This window comes from Malaclemys terrapin, chromosome 8, assembly GCF_027887155.1.
Source record: "Malaclemys terrapin pileata isolate rMalTer1 chromosome 8, rMalTer1.hap1, whole genome shotgun sequence".
Taxonomy (NCBI): Eukaryota; Metazoa; Chordata; order Testudines; family Emydidae; genus Malaclemys; species Malaclemys terrapin.
The window spans coordinates 13,638,034-13,658,664 of record NC_071512.1 but is presented as its reverse complement, the minus strand read 5'-3'; the positions used below and the strand labels follow the sequence as shown (position 1 = coordinate 13,658,664).

Below are 20,631 nucleotides of genomic sequence, written 5' to 3'. Positions count from 1 at the left end.
ATCTTGGAAGGCTCCAATCCACATAAGAAGTCTACTTGAGGAAGTTCAAGGTAGCATGTGAGCAATGGCTGCTACCTGTAAGTTCTGAGTCATGCATGGTCATGTGACTTGCCCATGTGACTCCAAAATGCCATCTTGTAGCTAGGATTCTAGCTGTCCACCCACAAGAGAAAGTCTATTTAAACCCCTGGGAGACCCCTCCATTTCATCTTCAGCTGGCTCAAGAGATAGCCTCTCCACCCCAAAGGATACCTGAAAGAAGGGACAGTAACTACAGGGAGGTGTGAGTGACTGCTGGACCTAGACTAGTCTGTAAAAGAGGCTTATTAGAACATCTCTGAGGGTGAGATTTTATCTGTATTCAGCTTCTTACTGTATTAGGCATAGGCTTGCGTGTTTTATTTTATTTTCCTTGGTAATTCACTTTGTTCTGTCTGTTATCACTTGGAACCACTTAAATCCTACTTTTTGTATTTAATAAAATCACTTTTTACTTATTAATTAACCCAGAGTATGTATTAATACCTGGGAGGAAGGGGTGGGGGCAAACAGCTGTGCATATCTCGCTATCAGTGTTATAGAGGGCGAACAATTTGTGAGTTTACTCTGTATAAGCTTTATACAGGGTAAAACGGATTTACTTGAGGTTTGGACCCTATTGGGAGTTGGGCATCTGAGTGTTAGAGACAGGAACACTTCTTAAGCTGCTTTCAGTTAAGCCTGCAGTTTGTGGGGTGTGGTTCAGACCTGGGTCTGTGTTTGTAGCTGGCAAGCATGTCTGGCACAACCAGGCAGGGTTCTGGAGTCCCAAGCTGGCAGAGAAGGCAGGGGCAGGAGTAATCTTGGCACATCAGTTGGCAGCCCCAAGGGGGTTTCTGTGATAATAAAATATAATAATATATGGAGATATACCTTCTTATAGAACTGGAAGGGACCCTGAAAGGTCATCAAGTCCAGCCCCCTGCCTTCACTAGCAGGACCAAGTACTGATTTTGCCCCAGATCCCTAAGTCCTCAAGGACTGAACTTACAACCCTGGGTTTAGTAGGCCAATGCTCAAACCACTGAGATATCCCTCCCCCAACCCATCACAGTCCCACAGCAAGTCAGTGAGAGAGGTGGAAACAGAACCAAGGTCTCTAGACTCCCAGTGTCGTGTATTCTCCACTGGGCCACGCTATGTATCTTAGAACAATAGTCTTCCTTAGCTGACATTAAGTGGAAGTGACCAGCATGTGAGAGGATATAAGAGCAGCACAAATAATAGTTTTAAGAAATGCACTAAAAATAACCTTGGGCCTGAGCCTACAACCATTGAGGCCCACTGCAAAACTTCCTTTAGCTTCAATGAGAGCTGTATAGTACCCTGCGTTTGTATTACAGGTAAGGCTGCGAGTCTGTCACAGAGATCACGAAAGTGACGGATTCTGTGACTTTCCGGGACCTCCGTGGCTTCAGCAGCCAGCAGGTGTGACTGACCCCAGGGCTGCCCACGCAGCTCAGATGCTCCCGGCGACTGACCCCAGGGCCGCCTGAGCAGCTTGGGTGGCCCTGGGGCCAGCTGCAGTGGCCCCCCTCCCCGCAACAATGGTGGTCCCAGGCCGCCCCCTGCCAGCAACCGCGGCGGCAGTCCCAGACCGGCTGGGCTACTCCCTCCCCCCAACAGCGGTAGCAGTGGTCCTGGGCTGCCCCTGACCAGCAGCAGTGGGAACAGTCCCAGGCTGGTAGGCCACCCCCCACCAGTAGCAGCGGTGGTGGTCCTGGGCCGCCCCTCACCAGCAGCCTCCCCCCCACCACACAAACACCAGCGGGTTCACCAGATCCCCCCTCTAGAGCAGCAGCTGTACCCCCAGAGCCTCCCAGATCACCCAAGATTTAGTCAGGGGTAGATAGTACAAGTCATGGACAGGTCATGGGGCCTGAATTTTTGTTGATTGCCCGTGACCTGTCCATGACTTTGACTAAAAATACCCATGACTAAATCTTAGCCTTCATTATGGGTCATCCTAATGGGTGAACTTGCAAAAGTTCACCTGCTAACTAGCCATTAATTCCTTTTGTTTCTTATTGGCTACTTTATTTGAATGCATAGTTGTGGAGCAGATACAGGGCATGGGGGGGGGGGGGGAAATGAATGCATGCAGCTGTGGCTCTTAGGCCTTGTCCCTACATAAAAGTTGTACCACTTTAGCTCTCCCAGCACAGTGAACGTGATATCCCTGCTGTGGAGGCTGTTATGGCTTATTTCTGTACAAGAAGGGCAATGAATAAGCTATAAGCACTTTTCTATTGGTACAACTTCATCCATACTAGGGATTGTATCAATATAGTAAAAGAATCACACCCCTAGCACACATAGTTACACTGGTCCAGTCCAAAATCGGTCTGTAGACCAGGCCTAAGTTTTGAAGATAATGGGCCAGATTGTCTAGTGTGGCTGAGTTCTGCTTTATGCCTCCCACAGATCCTGGAGCCAGCCAGAGTCCAGTCTGGTTTCTGGTGTAAAGGCTTGTCTACACAGAGAAAACCCACATAGCACCTGGTGCACATTAGCTACTCTACACTAACTCCCTGGGCGGACACTTACTATGTGCTAAGAATGCCTTTGTGGGCATCAGCTTAGTGCAATTTGTATTAACCCCCATGAGGGCACTTTTAGTGCACAGTGGGTGTCCACATGGGGAACTAGTGTGAAGTTCTTAGTGCACTTTAAATTCATACCCTAGCTTACTGTGCACTAACTTCCCGTGTAGACGACTTCTAAGTTGGAGCAGCTCAGAGCACATTTAACTTAAACCTGTCTACAGGCCCAGCAACTTTGTGCTACCATAGTGGTGTAACTGAGCTGGAGCAGGGACCAGAATCTGGCCCTCTGGGTCTAATGCAGCACTCACTTCAAATTTAACACATTCAGCCTTGCCCACACTAAGTCGTCTTTTATGCCAATCAGATAGCAAATGAAGCTGCTTCTGTTGTAAACTCACCAAAGGTTGCCTTCTTTGTACAACCGTATCACTGTTTACTTTTTTCTTTGTATTATTTTTAACATTAGCCATGTAATGTAAATCTAATTTATTTAGAACTATCTGAACCAGGGTCTACTCCTGCGCTCATTGACGCCAATGGCAAAGGGCCCCAAGACTTCATTGGGAGGCGGATCAGGTCTTTAGCGGTTTCTCTAGAGATCAGACATATAGCACTGCTAAAAGTTCCTTTAAACCCACCACTGGTTTTCTTTAAGTGCCCTTCTTTCTTTGTTCTTTTCAAGCTGAATTTCCAGTACCACCTTTCCAATATTTACAGCTCTTCAGAAAAGAAACCCAGAAGTCTGTCTTTGAGTTGTAATGGCTGTAATAAGGTTTAATAATATGTCCACACAGGGTGCTCAAGGGTGAAGATCATAGTGTCGATTTATAAGATGATATATTAAAAGGTTCAAATGAAGAAAAAATATTAATCTGAGAGTTATTTATATTTAAAAGATATTTATTTAACACAATGATGCCCTTTCTTCAATATGGTAAATAAACAAATGACAAATGGAACATTTCTGGCCATATTTCAGTACCTATATTTGAAGATATTTTATAGTTCAATATGATTATACAAGTGATGCCTTATTGTGCAATAGCATGACATGAATACTGAAAAAACTTAATTCAAGGCCTTAAAGGCATGTGATATCTTGCTATAGCACTTGCCATGATGTGTGATCCAATACTAAAAGTTCACTGCCACTGGGACAGAATTTTCCTTTACCAGTTTTCTTTGAATTCATATAATATTGGATTTAAAAAAATACCAGTGTTTGTAGAACATTTCAAATAGACAAATAGGGGTCCCAAGTTGTCCTTATTTTCAATGGAACTTACACAGAATGTTCAGTAGAGGTGTCAATTTCTCCACATCACTATCCCCCACATGTTGCCACTGTATCTCAATTCTGACTTGGGGAGCCATTGCATGAAAAGCTTACATGCATGTGAATAAGGTAACTATAGTCAAACACTCTGTACCACATTAATAACCCCCATGTCAGGATCAGAATATGCATTGTTTTTATTTTAAAAATCAGCCTTAGAAGCATAGGGATTGCCAGAAGGGATCAGACCTGAAGTGAAGACCAATTGCATATCTACCCTGCAGAAGAAGAGGTTACTCACTTTGTGCAGTAACTGCGGTTCTTAGAGATGTGTCCCCCTCTTGGTGCCCCACTTCAGGTGTGTGTTCCCCTTGATCAGAGATTTTCAGTTTGCTATGTCCGTTGGGCCTATGCATGTGTCCTATGCATCCTTGTGCCAGATATCGAGGCTATAGGAGTGTGTGTATGAACCTTCCTCAGTTCCTTATCCACCCAAACATTCCCTAAGGAACAGTCTGAAGCAGAGGGAAAGGAGGGAAGGTAGTGGAGCACCCATGAATACACATCTCAAAGAACTGCAGTTACTGCACAAGGTGAATAACCTCTTTTTCTTCTTCCAGTAGTGTCCCTATGGGTGCTCCACTTCAGGTGGACTTCTGAGCAGCATCCCTAGATGGAGAAGGGAGCTTCGGAATAGAGTCCAGAACTGAAGATAGTACTGCAGAACCAAGTGCTGCATCAGATCTGACAGCATGGATCAGGACATAATGTTTCAAAAACATAAGTACTGAAGCCCATGGTAGTGGCCCAACATTTTTCAGATATTGGTAGTCTTCAGTAATGCCGTAGATGTTGCCTGCAATCTGGTTGCAGACCAGAGATTCCCCAGACTCTTAATAAACCTACATGATACCAGATGAGCAAATATGGAGAATCTTTCTACTAGAAGATGAAAGGCTGATATTGCAGCCAGAAGGACCTTAACTGAACTAGCTGATAACCCAAATTTCTTTAGAGCCAACAGATAATCCAGGATGACTGAAAGGCAGCAACACCATCACCAATGGAAGAATATTTCATTTCTGCAGGTAAGTAGTGCAGGTTGACCTCTTTCTACTGTTCAGTAATACCTGTTGTACTTCCATAGAGCAGGAAGATTCTAACCCTATGAGCCATGTCCTGAGGCAGAGAACCACTAGGTTGGGAAGAAGCACATGACCTGCATCCTGTGACAGGAGATGAGGATTGGTTCTGAGCTTGAATGACAGCTGGACACACGGGTGAACAGGTAAAGGTACCAAGCTTGTCTTAGCCAGATCAGCACTATTAGAATAACTCTGGCTTTGTCCTGCCTGATATTGTTTATCACCGTTAATATCAGTAACATTGGAGGAAACACATAGACCAGATAGTTCTTCCAAGATAGAAGAAAGGCATCGCCCAAGGAGTGGTGGCTCAGACCCTCTCTTGAGCAGAAAAGAGGACACTGCCTGTTCCTGGAGGTGGTGAAGCAATCCATCTCTGGAAGTCTTCATTTTAGGAATATGCTGGGGAGAACTTGGGTGTCTAGCTCCCATTTGTAGGCCTGCGAGAGATGTCTGCTGAGGACATTGGCTGTGGTGTTCTGAATCCCTCAGAGATAGATCACTGAGATTCGGATCTGATGAGCTATGAACCAGTTCCATAGCTTCATGACTTCAGGGCCAAGAGAGGGAGATCTTCCTGCTCCCTGTTTGCTGATATAGAATGTGCAAGATACGTTGTCCGTCATGACCCTGATTGATTTGCCCCTTATGAGGGTAGGAAATGAAGGCAAGCCCTGACAGCCCTGAATGCCAACAGACTGATGTGGAGACTGCCTTGATTTGTGCAGGTACTGAGGCGATGCATCATTAAAGTCACTGTTGGGGTTGGCTGACAGAAAGGAACATCTGCACAGATGTTGAGTTGGTTCTTCCACCAGTCTAAGGAGTTCCTCACTTGTAGAGGAACTGTCACCTATGTGTCCAAGGTGTTTCTGACTGGACAATAAATTGTTCTAAACCACCCCTGGAATTTCCTCATTAGCAGTCTGAGTTTAATCTCCCTGTTTTTCCTTCCCCTGGATTTGAAGGCCAGGCAGAAGTTGCACTTCTGGGAGATGTGGGACTCCTGCAAGGAATGAACACACTTAAGTGTGGCTGTCACTCACAGGTATAGTCTCTTGGCAGGAGAGACAAAGTGTGAAACCTGGCAAGCCAGGCATGCCCTACCAGGAAAAAATAAGTCTTCCCAAGAAGAAAAGGAGTAAAACAATCCTCTCACTATTTATCTAACTAACTATAAAAACTATCTAACAACTACAGAAATATTACAAAAGCCAAGGCATGCTCCAGGTAGACATGGTAGAGTTCTATCTCCAGCTGAGGTGGCTGAGAAGGAACTGATGGTGGTTCACCTGTGCACCCCTATATAACTTCGGTAATTGGCATGAGGAGGCATAAGGCGCATGTGTGGGCTGAACAGACACTGCTAACTGAACGTCTCTGAACAAGGGCTGCACAGATGCACATGGACCTGAAGTGGCGCACCCATAGGGCCTTGAAGAAGAACTGTATTGAACAAGTACTGTGGAAGTACCAACCCTTGCATAGATTTAGGCCCAAAGCTCAGTATTTCCTGGGTGCAGCTGTGACAGGGATTGCAAAACAGCTGGTTGTGGCTCCCTGATTCCTGAGCCATATCTCAAGTGGTCATCTGCCAGCTAAGAATACACAGAACACAGTACTATTCCAGTTGCATGCCCTGTCCTGCCACCAACACTCCCTCACCACCTGCACCCGGAGGCTGTATAATGTGGGAGGGGGCATAAAAGCCATTTACACCAGTATTACATTAGCAGGGACCACAATGGGGCAGCCCTCAGCTGGGGAGACCTAGTTGCTTTGTGGCCCAGTTCTGATTTGGTAACATTTTATATCCACTTGGCACAGTTGGAAATGACTACGCAAGGTGTTGGGTACTGGCAAGCCAGGCCCAAGACACTCTGTGATTCCAAGGCTAAACTTCCTTCACCTTTTGCATGGCCACAAATCCCCGCCTTGCACATCCTCAGCTGGACACTTTGTTAATGTAACTTTTCTCTCTTACTGTATAGCCTCTTCACAAAATCTAGGGAGCACAAGTTGACAGATGACTTGGATACTTTATTACAAAAAAACAAAACAAAAACTTACATAACTTGTAAAAATCTTCTCACTGGGTTTGATATGTCTTCGGATCTCACATTCGTTTGGCTGAATGATTGTTATCCCATCATTGGAAAAGACATAAAACATATTTCCCACACTTAGGCCTTTAAGAAAAAAAATACAAAGCGAAAGAAGCAGAATTTAAAACAACAAAACCACATTTCTAGACTTTTTATTTTTGGAAGAACAACAAAAAATCACTTTACATAAAAACTGGTAATTTGGATGCAGTTGGTGCATTCACAAAATCAAACTTCATGTCATAACGAGGGCTTCAAGGTGTGAGGAAGGAGGTACAGACACATTCAAAAACACATTGCTTTGGTGGCGGCAGTAACAAAGATAGGGAAATATCTTGAGGTCTTCCATGATTGTATCTGTCTCAGAATTTGAATGTCTGTGACATTCTAACCTTGCCAAATCATGACTTTTTTTCTTTTCCCATTTACACTGGAAATAGCTTGCTAACTGTTAGGCAACTGAGAAGGAACTGTCAGCTAAAAACACACAAACAAAATAACCCCTCAAAGTCACACAGTTACAATTAATTTGACCTTTTGCAATTTGCAAATTGTAAAGATGAATAAAAGCATTGCTTATTTCATGAAATACATTTAAAAAAATCCATCCTGTAGTCTAAAACCATCTGCATGAACCAAAAATAGCCACCAAAACAAATACATTTTTGAAATTTTGCAAACTGTAATTCACAAATGTGGAATATTTCAGCATTGCAATAGCAATAGCTATCAAAACTGGGGCATTCCAGCAGCTTTTGAAAAACTGGCTGCTTCTCAGTGAATTTCTGTTGTAAGATTATAATTTCACATTTCTGTTGAGCAGAAATGCCCTACACCATTGATAGTTTGATTCTTCTTCAGCTACATGCAAATGCAGTAAATTATATCTTATAAATGGGTTAGGGAATCTTTTCAAACACTATACTCAGAAAGATCCCAACACTCTTTAAATTTTTATACCACCTGCTAAATAAATTCTTCCGATGGCCTTTGTTATCTCAGATAATGTTGATAGTGTACTTATCTGCCAAACTTCCATGGCACTGGTGATATAGAATTTTGTTTTTAATAAAATTTGCTCCATAGAAAATAAGGTCCTGATCCTGCAAACACTTAGAAACATGAGCAACTCCACACTATTGGGACTAGTTCTCCTTAGATTACCATCTATAAATCCTATTAGGAAGACTCACATCTAAAGCATTACTCCACATGCGTTAAGTGCTTCCAGGAGATTTTTACAGTAAGAACTACATATGATTGGGACTAACAGTTTTAGCAAATTTCATAAAATATTTGCTGTATTTATTTAAATGACATTTCAGCATGGGAGGGTGTTTCTTAAATCTAAACGATCTTGGTGTCAAATATCTGGCTTCAGAGTACAACTGCATGTAGAGAGACTTTTTAGCTTTGGCTATGTTTGTCGCTGCACTGAGAATTGGATGCTTTAAGATTAGCCTCTGAACCATACCACAGAAATACCCCAGTTAAGGCATCAAGCGGATACAAGAGCTGTGATCCTTAAAGGTGATGCCACAGTGAGGGATCATGCATTCTGAAAAAAGCATAAATATTGAATTTCCACTCAGGCTCTACCTAAGGACTAAGTAGATTGGTAGGTGCTAAGGGCTAATTTTCCAGAAGTACATTACCAGGTCATTTTGCCCAGGCATTGTAACCAAAATCCACCCTCACTGCATGCACATAACTCCCTCTTATTTCAATGGGAACTGAGTGTATGTATCGGAGAGCAGAATTTGGCCCTTTGTGCAATGAGTGAATGAATTTGCATATGTAAAATAAAAGTTTCATTTTAAAAAGTGAAAACAGTCATGCAATAAATTACGACAATTGTGATAGATGCCTGTTATTATCTGCATGCACATTATTCGTGTTATTTTATTTGATGATTTTGTTAAGAATATGAATGCACTTTTCAGCTTTTAGTAGCCCCTAATAGCAAAAACACTGCTTGATAATGCCTTCAGTTCTGTGCAGATTTGGAGTTACTCTTCAAATTTACTTCAGTTACCTGGCAATATTTTAACATGATGGTCCTGAATCTACTTCCACTAAAGTCAGTGTGAATTTTGTGTCTAACTTCAATGGAAGCAGGACCAGGCACTATTTAAAACATTAAGATGTTTGTTGAAGATAACACTCTTTTCAGGGTTTACAGGGTATTAAATTAAAATGCTCTTATGGTCGGCAATTTTCAATCCAGCTTTTTAACACAAAAGTTACTTTTCACTAGTTAACCGTTGGAGTTTGACTGTCATATCAAAAACATGCACCTCAGTCTTGACTGGCTTACACACAGTAATGGTCCAATTGGTATCACTAGGGCAATCCATGTAATGGTTTTCCTCATTCTAATCCAAATCGATTGAAGGATTTAAATAGCTAAAACTGGTAATACAAAGCTTTCATGTTTAAATTTATATACATATATAATTCTTATGATTATTTATTTGCGTGCTCTCCCTGTCCTCCCTTGGCCCAGACATAATGAAAACTATTCCAGCTTTGAAAATAGTGTGACGATTAATTCTGTATCTGAGCCACCCACTCTTCTATCCACTATTTTCACTGTACAAGATACATGCACATAAAAGCATTAATTATTGCATATACTTTCAATTCTATGTGAAACTGGCCGAGCATGCTATGTGCATTCATTTCCTGGGTTATAGTTGTGTATATGAAAACTTTTGAAAATATAGCCCTCTTTCAATGATCAACTGCAATTATTTAAACTCTGATTTAAAGCAAAAAGCTTGCTTCATGCAGCACAACATACAGTAATTAACTCACATCATTAGTTTACTACAATATCTAATTTATTGTAATATGACAACATGAGAATTTGATCACCTTAATGGATTCAGCTGTACCCATCCTTTTGGTTAATAATGTTTATTAAATCACCAGCTTTAATTTTAACAGCAAGGAAAAATAAGTAAAATAAAATGTAAACAAACAAACAAAACAAAAAGCGCTCTCTCATCCAGCCTTTTCTCTTTGCCAAGTTTTCTCATACTAAATTGGCTCCTTTCTCTAGAATGAATTTGCAGATCAAATATTTTACAACTTAATTTCTAATATGTAGGCAAAGATTTATATAATCATATTCTAAACACACAGTTATTTCAGGAACATTGATAATAAATCTACTCTCACTAGCACTGTTTCTCCCTCTAAATGTTCAGAATTTAATTTAATTTAGAAATGTGCAGGTTTGATTCTGGTCAGTTTACAGTAACTACACTATATTTAGTACAACTATTATTCAACTTTACATATTCCTTTAATTCCTTTTCTGTCTGCTTATTCCATGTAAAGTTTTCTCACCCCACCCCTTGAGGATCTTTAAGGTAGAACATGGGATACACAGTACATAAACAACCATGCACCATTACATAGGTGACGCTTGACTGATTTAATTCAACAGCAATTTCCGATCTGAGCAAACTATACACTGGAATGGAGCAAATCTAAATGCCCACAGTGCAATTTACATGAAGCTCAGCAGTGGAGAAACAATCTCCATCATTGTGTATTACACAGTAGCTGGTGCTGAGTTGGGAATAGGGAAGGACTGTCTCAGGACAATCTGCTCAAGTCAGTGATCCTGCCACTTGTAATGATCCAAAACCTGCTGCTTTTACACATATGCCATCAGCACTACTGCAGAGAATGGGACAGTGGATACACTCTGGGTGTTCGTATGCCAAGATGAAGAACTACAGGTCACTGACAACTGTCACTTTCCTTATGCCTCTAAAATCCTCAGGGCAAAGCCAAAGCAAAACGAATAGCCCTAAGCCAAGATGCAATAAGAGCCTCTCTTTGCATAGTGTAGAGGATCGGGTGTGAAATGGTCCTTGTACTCTCAACTAGTAGGATGGAAATATATGCTTTGCCTGATGGCAGAAGGAAAGGATGCTTGTGCCAGATACATTAAGGAAATTGCTCAAGAACTATTTATTCACTGGTGAAGACTTGATCCATAATGCTAGTAGGTGTGGAAGATGCACAAGTTAAGCCTGCACCCAATCCAACACCAGCTTGTGACTGGACTTTAAAAAAACCCACCCAAAACAGTCATATCTTTTTAGTGGGTGTTTTACAATCCAGGGGCCAATTTTTCCAGTGGCTTGGAGGCACACATGCAAGACCCCAAAAGTGCCCAAATGTCCACATTTGTGCATGCAGTTGGATAATATATGCTTGTACATATGCAAGTGGATAAACTGTAAAATATCCAATTGGAGCACAACTGTTTAGATATTTTTGCATATTCATTTACTGCCATTGCATGTGCAAATCGGTATCTAGATATCTTAATACCCATTTTTGCACATAATTACAGTATATGCACACACAAAATCAAATCAAATGTTGGCCACAAGTGTCTCCTGACGGAGTTTGAGTCCATTAGCTACTTAGGATGCTTTTTCTCTAATTTAGCCTTCACGTTACAGAAATTTTGACCTTGTGCAGGACACACTATAAATCTGATCGGATTAGAGTTCTTAATTGCCAATTAAAACAAGAAGAAATGAGGCATCCTGTGCCCCACATCTATTTAAAGGATTGGAGGGAGCAATAACTATGGTTTCACCCAACACATATGAACACAAGCAGTGTGTGTGTGTGGTTTACATAATAAACATTTGTACATACTCTTAAAGAACAGGCAAAGGACAGCATGATCCACATGTTTAAAAATGGAACTTATATTTATATTTACATTTGTTCATTTGCAGTAAATTGAGATCATAGTTGTTCTGGAAATTCTGTTAAGCTATTGATATTTGCTAAGAATCTGACATTAAATTGCATTAGTGATTGTTTGTGCCAAATCAACAATTTCAAATATATCATGATCATCTATAATTTGATAGAAAAAAATCTAAGGGAATATGTACAGGATTTACATCACGAAAGTGACATCTATTATGTGAAGGGTGGCTTTTGGACTGCTGGTCTGATATTTAATCTGAAAGCCGTGAGAGCTGATAAAGTTAGTGGCAAGTCAGTGGAGAATGGCCCATTATGGAATTATTGAAGCAGACAAGCACATTATCACTACAACAAAACAACTTTACTGCAGTACCTTCCTCTCGCCACAGTATGTTTGCAACTGCAGCATCAGAAAATTGGGAAAGCCAGAAAATAATCAAGAAAAGAAAAAAACATACAATGTCAAAATTTTCATTGTAGCAGTTAACTGAATTAACACTGTGATTTTAAGTGAATTGCTTAATTTGTAAAAACTTCATAGCATTCATCCAGGCAAAGTATTTAATTTGAATAAAACATCAGGAAAAAAAGACATTTCCAAAGTCAAACTTCTCCTTGTGGGAGAGTCCTGCAGTCCTTGCACTGGTAAAATTCCCATTACAATGAATGAGAGTTTTGCCTGTACCAAGACTGCAGGATCAAGCCTTGAGGTACAGAATAGTCTCCTGAATGTAATTGTAGGTACAAGTATCAGGGGGTAGCCGTGTTAGTCTGTATCTACAAAAACAACAAGGAGTCTGGTGGCACCTTAAAGACTAATAAATCTGTTAGTCTTTAAGGTGCCACCAGACTCCTTGTTGTTATTGTAGGTACAGTACAGACAGCGATTTCCCATACATTTTCATTAAGCAAATATAATATCTTTCTGAAGCCTAGAACAGACAGTTATACCAACGAAATGGTTTCCAGTATTTCCTCTGGAAATGTTACGCAACAACACTATATTTTCATTTAGGATTCAAACAACATCCTTAGGTATATTACTTGAATTTTGGTTTGTAATATTTCAAATTATTTCTCACCATAGTATAATTTCCCTTGCCCGAGGGTTCAAGTGAAAGTGACAGATATTTGCAAGAATACACAATTCTATTTAATGAACCAAGTATTGCCATGACTGTGTGTATCTATTGTTAACATCTAATTCAGAATGTGGTGTATTTTTGGGAGGTGACCTAAGCAGCAGAATCCTGTTTACACATAGCCCTAAAATATCAACCCACGCATGTACAATCTGCAGAACCTTTAGAAGCATCATATACAGAAGCACTCTGGAGAGTTACTCCAAAGTGGCAACCAATCAACTCTTCAGAAGACAGTGGCTAAGATTTGGATGGCAAAATATTTGTCTTTGTTATGGAAAATAATTTTAATATTTTTAAAACAGTTTTGATTCTTTTCAATGTGATACAGGTACACTAAAAAATTCAAGCAATCTGAACTGATGACATCCCTTAAAGTTAAAATAGTTTCACAGATCACTATTCTAGGCATCCAATATTTGGCTATTTTGAGTATTATTTGTCTTGAAAAAGGAAAAGTCTGTACAAACAGAACAATGAAATTTCATTTTTAAAATCAGGCAGTCATTAGAAGAAATCTCTGGGTTGTATTCTTTTACATCCAAAAATATTAGCAATGTAGAAAAGCTATCTATGCTCATATCTCAACACAACCCTAACACACAAAAGACCCTCAAGTCTTCTATCATACTTCATGTGATATCTTCTCAAACTAGAGCCCAGTTCTTTAATCACCAGGGCCGGCTCCAGGTACCATCTGAGCAAACTGGTGCTTGGGGCGGCGGATTGTTCGAGGCAGCATTCTGCCCAATCCTAGGGCGGCACGGCCGCTTTTTTTGTTCCGCTCCAGCAGCCCTGTAGGGGGCGGCGGCGCAGAGAACCAGAGCGCCCTGCAGGGCAGTCCTCTTCCTTCCCTCTCCGCCGACCGGAGCGGAGCCCTCGTGGCAAGTGGCAGGAGGCAGTGCAGCAGGACGGGCTGCGTGGCTGCGCCTCTGCTGTAGCCCTGGCCGCCCTCTTCTCTCTCTCTCTCCCGCCCGCACCGTACACAGTGATTAAAACCAAAGAGGGGAAGTGGTAACTTCAGATAAACCACATAGCATTAGAACCAAAATAAATAGTGGGTTCCTAAAAAGATAAAGGAAAAATTAAGCTTACGAGTCTTTCTGGCTGAATCTTCGATGAAGAGAGAAGATATGTCCTCATCCACTCCCACTTCATTTTTAGCAATGCATGTGTAGGCACCGGTGTCTTCATATCGAACACTACTGATATGAAGTTCACTTCCATTTGCTGCAACAAAGACATCCATAAACTGTTCCTCACTGCTGTAACATAGCTGTTCAAATGCCTTAGCTTCCTAAAGAGGCTTGTTATAGGTTTGCAAAGTGACAAGTTTTTATCTCTGAATATTTTCCATGTTTAAACTGAGATTTTGAGGAATTTGCATATTGCTAAAGGATGGAAGTGTTTTCTTTTCCTAGTGTCAAATACAGACTTCCCACAAAGAAATAAAGTGAAATTCCACACCCAAACAGAATGCAACATCTCACTTATTTGCCTCGAGTAAAAATTTGTAAAATTGCCTTTTTTTGGCACAAAACCATACAAATACTAGATAATTTTTTTCATCAAATCAATGAAAACCTGATTTTTCAGCATTTTAGTACAGGATGTTAATGTTTTCTACACAATCCCACCTATTGTGTTGTTCTCCTATAATGCACTATCATTAAAAAAAACCCTTTTAACTGTGCTAGGTGAGGTCTCGTTTCCTTATATTTGTATTGCAAGTACAATTTACACATGATCCTGCCCTCTGTTAGCTTTTGAAAATGAGGGTCTAAAATTAGCAAGGAGAAATAATTTCATTTGCAGATGTTAATCTGAAAAGGGAGACACATGAGTCAGTATTCTCAGTAGATTTTCATCTCGTATAGTCATTTACATCTATACAAAATGAATGTACTATATTGCCTTTCTGATTGTTCCTGATTTAAACCATGAGCGAAGCCGTTGAGTATAAGGTACATGGTGTTTTAATGGAATGCTGTTATCATTAATACCAAGCAACATTGTACTTTATGGAAAAATCACTGGAGAAAGAGATAGAAAAAAAGAACAGAGGTCATGGAACATAATTTTCATACTTTCGTGACAGCAAAAGAAAAACATCTATTTTTAGGTGCAACATAAACCATTTAACTCCTTTTTTTAAACGGTACATAAATTTCCCAGAATTCTGTCCTTACCTAAGAGTGTCAGTTGTTTGGATAATTTTGGCATGATATCAATGCCATTTTTTAGCCAGGTAATTCTGGGATTAGGAATGCCTTCAGCGTGACATTTGAGACTTGCGGATACGCCAGGTTCCTGTGCCTGAGTTTCAGGATATACACGAATCACTGGTGGCACTGTGGAAATAAGAAATTGGTGACTTAAAACTAACTGGTCAATTGTTATCTCTCTTTGTGCTTTGTAATCCACTGACTTCGATCTCTGTTGTATAAAAAGCCTGATCCAAAGGATTGTGAAATAAACAACACTCTCTTTTCCATTGTAAACTAGATTTAAGGTTGCAGTGTAGAAAAATCATTACTGTATTCCGTTGACTGAATCAAAACAAAATGCTCCAAAATTAAATTCAGGAGGATATCCTTGTATCTGATTTTGTAGTCAAATCACCTTTGATTTTGTTCATTAAGGCCTTAAACCAACTCCGACTGAAGTTATTGGAAAGACTCCCATCAGCTTCAATGGGAGTCGGATTGGGACATAAGGGGATTACTCATGTGCTTAAAGCTAAGCATGTGCTTAAATGCTTTGCTGGCTCAGGGCCTAACGATCTTGCTCTCTAATATAAACTGGAAACATTGGACTGAAATTGGTGGGAGCAGAACTGGATTCTCTGCCTGCACTTATTCAACAAAAGGCACCCAGCTATTCAATATTTTTAATGATTAAAAATGCATAACAATAAAATAGCTTAAATATTTACTACATATGATTCTGAGCAAGTAGGATATGTATAAATTATTTATTTAATTGGAAGGTATCCAAAAATTGACAATTTCTTGCAGGAAGCATTTGTGTACTGATTGGCAGAACTACTAATTATATTACAATTTCAAACAAGTTAATTGATTTTCAGTCATGTTGCGATCATTGCTCAATTCAACAAACCTTAATATTACCCATTAACCATTTTTTAACTATCTACTCTGGTATGTTTAAATATTTTAAAATAATTCATAAGTGTTTTTAAGTTTGTTTTTATTCAGTGTACTATTCTTACTGTTACTATTTAAATACGTTTCAATTTAATGCTTGTGAAAGTTGCCAGGGTAACAGAATTACAGATCTGAAGTCTTAAGTCCTCTACTTACAACAAATGAAAGCCATTTAAAATTATATATTTGCTCACCATTACCATACAATTTCCACAGATATCTCCTATTTTTGAATATAAAGAAATATTGTGGTATTTCATACACCACACTGTGTGAAAATTGTTGGCAAATAGTGACTTTTGAATGGAGACAATAGGTGAACCATGGATACCATTCATCTGGATTGTTCAACCAATGTACCTCAGTCCTGACTTAAAGAGGTGATTAATCAAAAACTGCAAAAATTATTGTAAAGATATTAGGCCCATTAAATCTTTGGTCTTTCAGCTGAAATTCCCAATTTTAATTGTGATGGACTAGATATTCAAAGGTATTCAGGCATCTATAGATGCAGATAGACACCTACAGGGATTTTTGAAAGCACCTAAGCAGGTTAGGTGCTTAACTACCATTGAAATCAATGGTTGGTGTGTGTGTGTGTGTGTGTGTGTGTGTGTCCATTAGGATCTGGACCAAGACCACTAACTTTTAGGTAGGCCACTGAAAAGGTCAAAACTTTCATTCTCTGGTAACCTATGTCAGATTCACTCCAGCAGCCTAGAAGTGAAAGGTTCCATATCCCTTACCAAGCTGTGGAGATAAGAGTCTTTGTAGTGTTTATGACTTCAGCAATTGTGAGTATAGCTTCAATAGCCTTATCAGAAAGCTACATAACAAGCACCACGAGTCTGTTACACTGCCAAAGGTAACTCCCCCAGTTTACAGATCATGTTTTCTTAAAGTGGGGAAAAGGAAAAGGTTTTCATGGCTTGATCTTACACCTAAGATCTAGTTCCTGCAGCATAGCAAAGAACTAAGCCCCCTTCTCACTAGATTTGAGAGAGTATTTCTTTGGAGGGGATGTGAAATTCTATTTTTACTGTTATGTTTCAAAGTCTGAAGTAGCACTTGCAGTTGGGGTTGCAGAGAGCTCAGGGACGAGCAAGAAAGGATGCTCATTTGGAAGAAACAGCATCTTCTCTTACCATTTACTAAAGGACACAGAACATAGGAAAACACGAGTAGGTGAAAAGAACAGACCAGAAGATTGAAGGATAATAGCAGATGATGGTACAATATAATGTGTCCCAGAACAAGAATTCCCTTTCTCCCCCACATTCTCAGGAGGATAGAAAGTTGTAATGTGAAAAGGGAAATTTCTTCTATAAAGGGAAGAATATATTATCTGCCAACAGGAAACTGCATATACAGTAATTTAGATGAAGCAATCTAAACAGAGTCTGTGTAAAACCCTACAGTGTACAGTACCCATTGCCAGATTCCTGACACTAACACTCCCAAAGGGGTGTAAACTAGGAGATTTGGCAATGTTCAATGGCTGTTCTTAATCACAGAAGTGCACACTGCACCTTTTTCCAGAAAGCAAAAGTACTGGTATACAGGAATGCTGCTTGTATCTGCCCTGTGCATCCAGAATGCACAAGAGCACCATCACTAGGCCATTGCAGCTCTCGTCACAGTGCTCCGAAGAGAAACAAGACCAAGGTTTGTCCCTTAGTACTTTATTATATATAGTACTGCATGCCCTATAACAAACAATACTGTCAATCATAAGGGTTGGACTATCAGTTTGGTATGGAGACAAGCAGGATCAAGGTTCTCTTACTCATGCTCACTGATTTTTCTAGTCACATCTTGACAATACAGAGGAGATCAAACACAGACTGCCCCACATTTCATTATACTGAGTTGAATCAACAGAACGTTTGCAGTCATCTCTCAAATAAGGGACATAAGATATTGGAGGTCACTGGCTTGAAAACCAGTAGATGAAAATGTTCCAGTTCTATGAGTCTGAGAATCCTGGGCATATCAGGTGCAAAGACTTGTGTATTTAACATTTCAAAAACGTGTCAAAATTAATTCATTGCTAATGCTCAGCTGTCGATAGAATTTGTAAGGCAGTAACCAATGAAATGGTCAAATTTCTGTCAGTTTTTCAGTTAGGAAATTTTGGGAATCAGTGAAGTAACAGTTTAAAGATGCACAATTCTGAAGAATGCATAGGCCCCGGGATGCTAAAAGTACCTTCATCTAACAGCTGGTATAGAAAGAAACGTTACCAAATGAACCTTATCTACAGCTTGCGAGGATGCTTGATATCTGTCTGGGGGTAGTTCTAGTCATTAAGTTCAACAACATGCTCCTTAAAGCTTCTTTTTGATGAGCATAACTAGTGAGAGAAGATCCCATTCTCTCTCCCTTGCCTACTGGGTACCTACAATAGGTATTGAGTTAGCATCTCTGGCTAAGCTTTTGAATGGAGTCAGACATGACAGCAAGGCCTCAAGTCTGTTTTTATGGATTTGAATAAGACTGTTCAAGTGACCTGAGGCAATGAAGAGAAAAACCAATCCAGAAATTACAACAAAGGACTGTCTTTAGAGTCTACCTATGCATTAGATATTTAGATTAGTGTTATTTCCTATTCATAAAAAAACACAATGCACCATTAGTGCCCTGTCATCCATGGCAATAAGTAACACAAACCACAAGTACTTTTAACCAGACTGACAAGCTTAGTTTCTGACCCTGCCAAGTCTACTAATCATAGTCTGTCTAGAGATATAAAAACCAGATTGATTATATTTCATATTTCAAGAGAGCTGTGTGTAGAGGCTACTATAAAAAGCAAGCTTCGTTTTAGTCAATTAACATTAGAAGCGTGCAGTTCCTAAACAAATGAATTTATTGGCATTTTGACTTCATGCTCCCATTAAAGTCAATGGCAAATCTCCCATTGGCTTCAGTGCGTGCAAGATCAAGCCATAGGATAGGAAAGATACATATTTTATAATATATTATAAGTTATGATGGGTTTTTTTAGCCCATTTCCTGCTCAAATGGCCTTTTAACTTTTGACTGCTCAAAGGACACTGTTATGATAGGGATCTCCAAGCATGACTGATGATTTAAGATTTTATTTTGGCTCGGCAATTGCTGGATTTTTTTTTTTTGTTTACTGTGAAGCCTTAAGGTTAGATGAAGTCACTTAACAAAGCTGAGTATCATCAGTAGCCTGCGAGCCGGAAACTCCTGAGTTCCCACCCCAGTCCTGATATCAATTCCCTCGGTAGCTTTCGACAAACCCTTTAAAGTTCTCTGATTCTATGTATTTCACACGTGGGGACACGATCACCTCACTGAACTTTTATGAAGACCTGGAGTGCAGTGTTTGTTTCATGGAGACACACAAAGGGTAACATTTTCAAAAGAGCCAAAGTGATTTAGGAGCTTAACTCCCATTTTCAAAAGCATTTATTGAGCCTAAGTCCCACTGACAGTCAATGGGATTTGTTTTAATTCTGAAGGGCTAGATTTTCTAAGGTATTTAGCCTCCATGCAGATAATTGCCTACTCGGACTTTCAAAAGCACCTGTTAACTGGCACTCAAGCATTTTGAAAATCCCACTAGGCACCAATCTTCTTTGTCAGGTGCCTAAATGCCTTTGAAAAGCTGCCCTTTAGTAGCCTGAGTTTCACTGAAAGTCAATGGGATTTAAGCTCTTTGTTACCTCACTTCTGAAAACAAGACTTTTGCTCCCAAGTCAGTTAAATGTTGAAACAGTGAGCAAAGAAACACTGAAATACCTTTAAAAATCTGGGCTTAAGTCACTTTTGAAAATGGGACTTAGACTCCTATGTCATTGAGGTGCACAGGAAAATTTTACCCTAAATCTAGTGGTGCTGTCTCAAGCAATCATTCTTTAACACGTTCATAGCACTTTATGAATATTATTTAGTTACCACTCACAAAAGCTGTGTAGATTGGTTACGTGTCATTGTACTGTATTGTACTACATCATTCTGGGATTGATCCAGTTCCCATTTAAGTTAACAACAAAACTCTCACTGATTTCAAGGGTATATGTTCAAGCCCTCTATGAACGGGGTACTAATTAACAAAGCAGAGGTTACTTGGAGCTCCCTATTTCTTCAAGTTGCTTACTTTGACTCAAGGCATTCACGTACTTTATTAGCAGCCTGAGACTAGACTAGATTTACATTGCCAAATGTAGCCACTAGGTATCCTAGGCACTGAATCAATGTACTATGCTAAAACTGGCTTAATTTGAAATTATGGCCTGCTGCACATCTTTCTCAGAATGGTTAATAAGGGAATCACATTACTCTCTCACCTTCAAAATAGAGAGCATCTACTCCTGCTTTCTCCCCACACCTTGCTTCCTCTGCCTCCATTTTAACTTTTATTGCCTTTCTCTTGTCTTACCATAATTCATTATACAGGCAAGTGATTATGTGCAACTGTCTTATGATACCC

At 39.9% G+C, this 20,631-nt stretch overlaps 1 protein-coding gene across 2 annotated transcripts in view; it reads right to left on the bottom strand.

Moving 5' to 3' along the window:
- FSTL4 (follistatin like 4) overlaps positions 1-20,631 on the bottom strand; it is a 471,972-nt gene that overhangs the window by 16,903 nt on the left and 434,438 nt on the right. The window contains exons 9-12 of one of the 2 annotated variants that reach the window (XM_054036449.1): positions 15,192-15,353; positions 14,098-14,232; positions 12,234-12,260; positions 7,077-7,195 (exon numbers count right to left, since the gene is read on the bottom strand). In XM_054036449.1, the coding sequence (XP_053892424.1) occupies positions 7,077-7,195; positions 12,234-12,260; positions 14,098-14,232; positions 15,192-15,353 (443 nt within the window). The remainder of the gene's footprint in view (positions 1-7,076; positions 7,196-12,233; positions 12,261-14,097; positions 14,233-15,191; positions 15,354-20,631) is intronic. The other variant, XM_054036450.1, reaches the window with a different exon arrangement.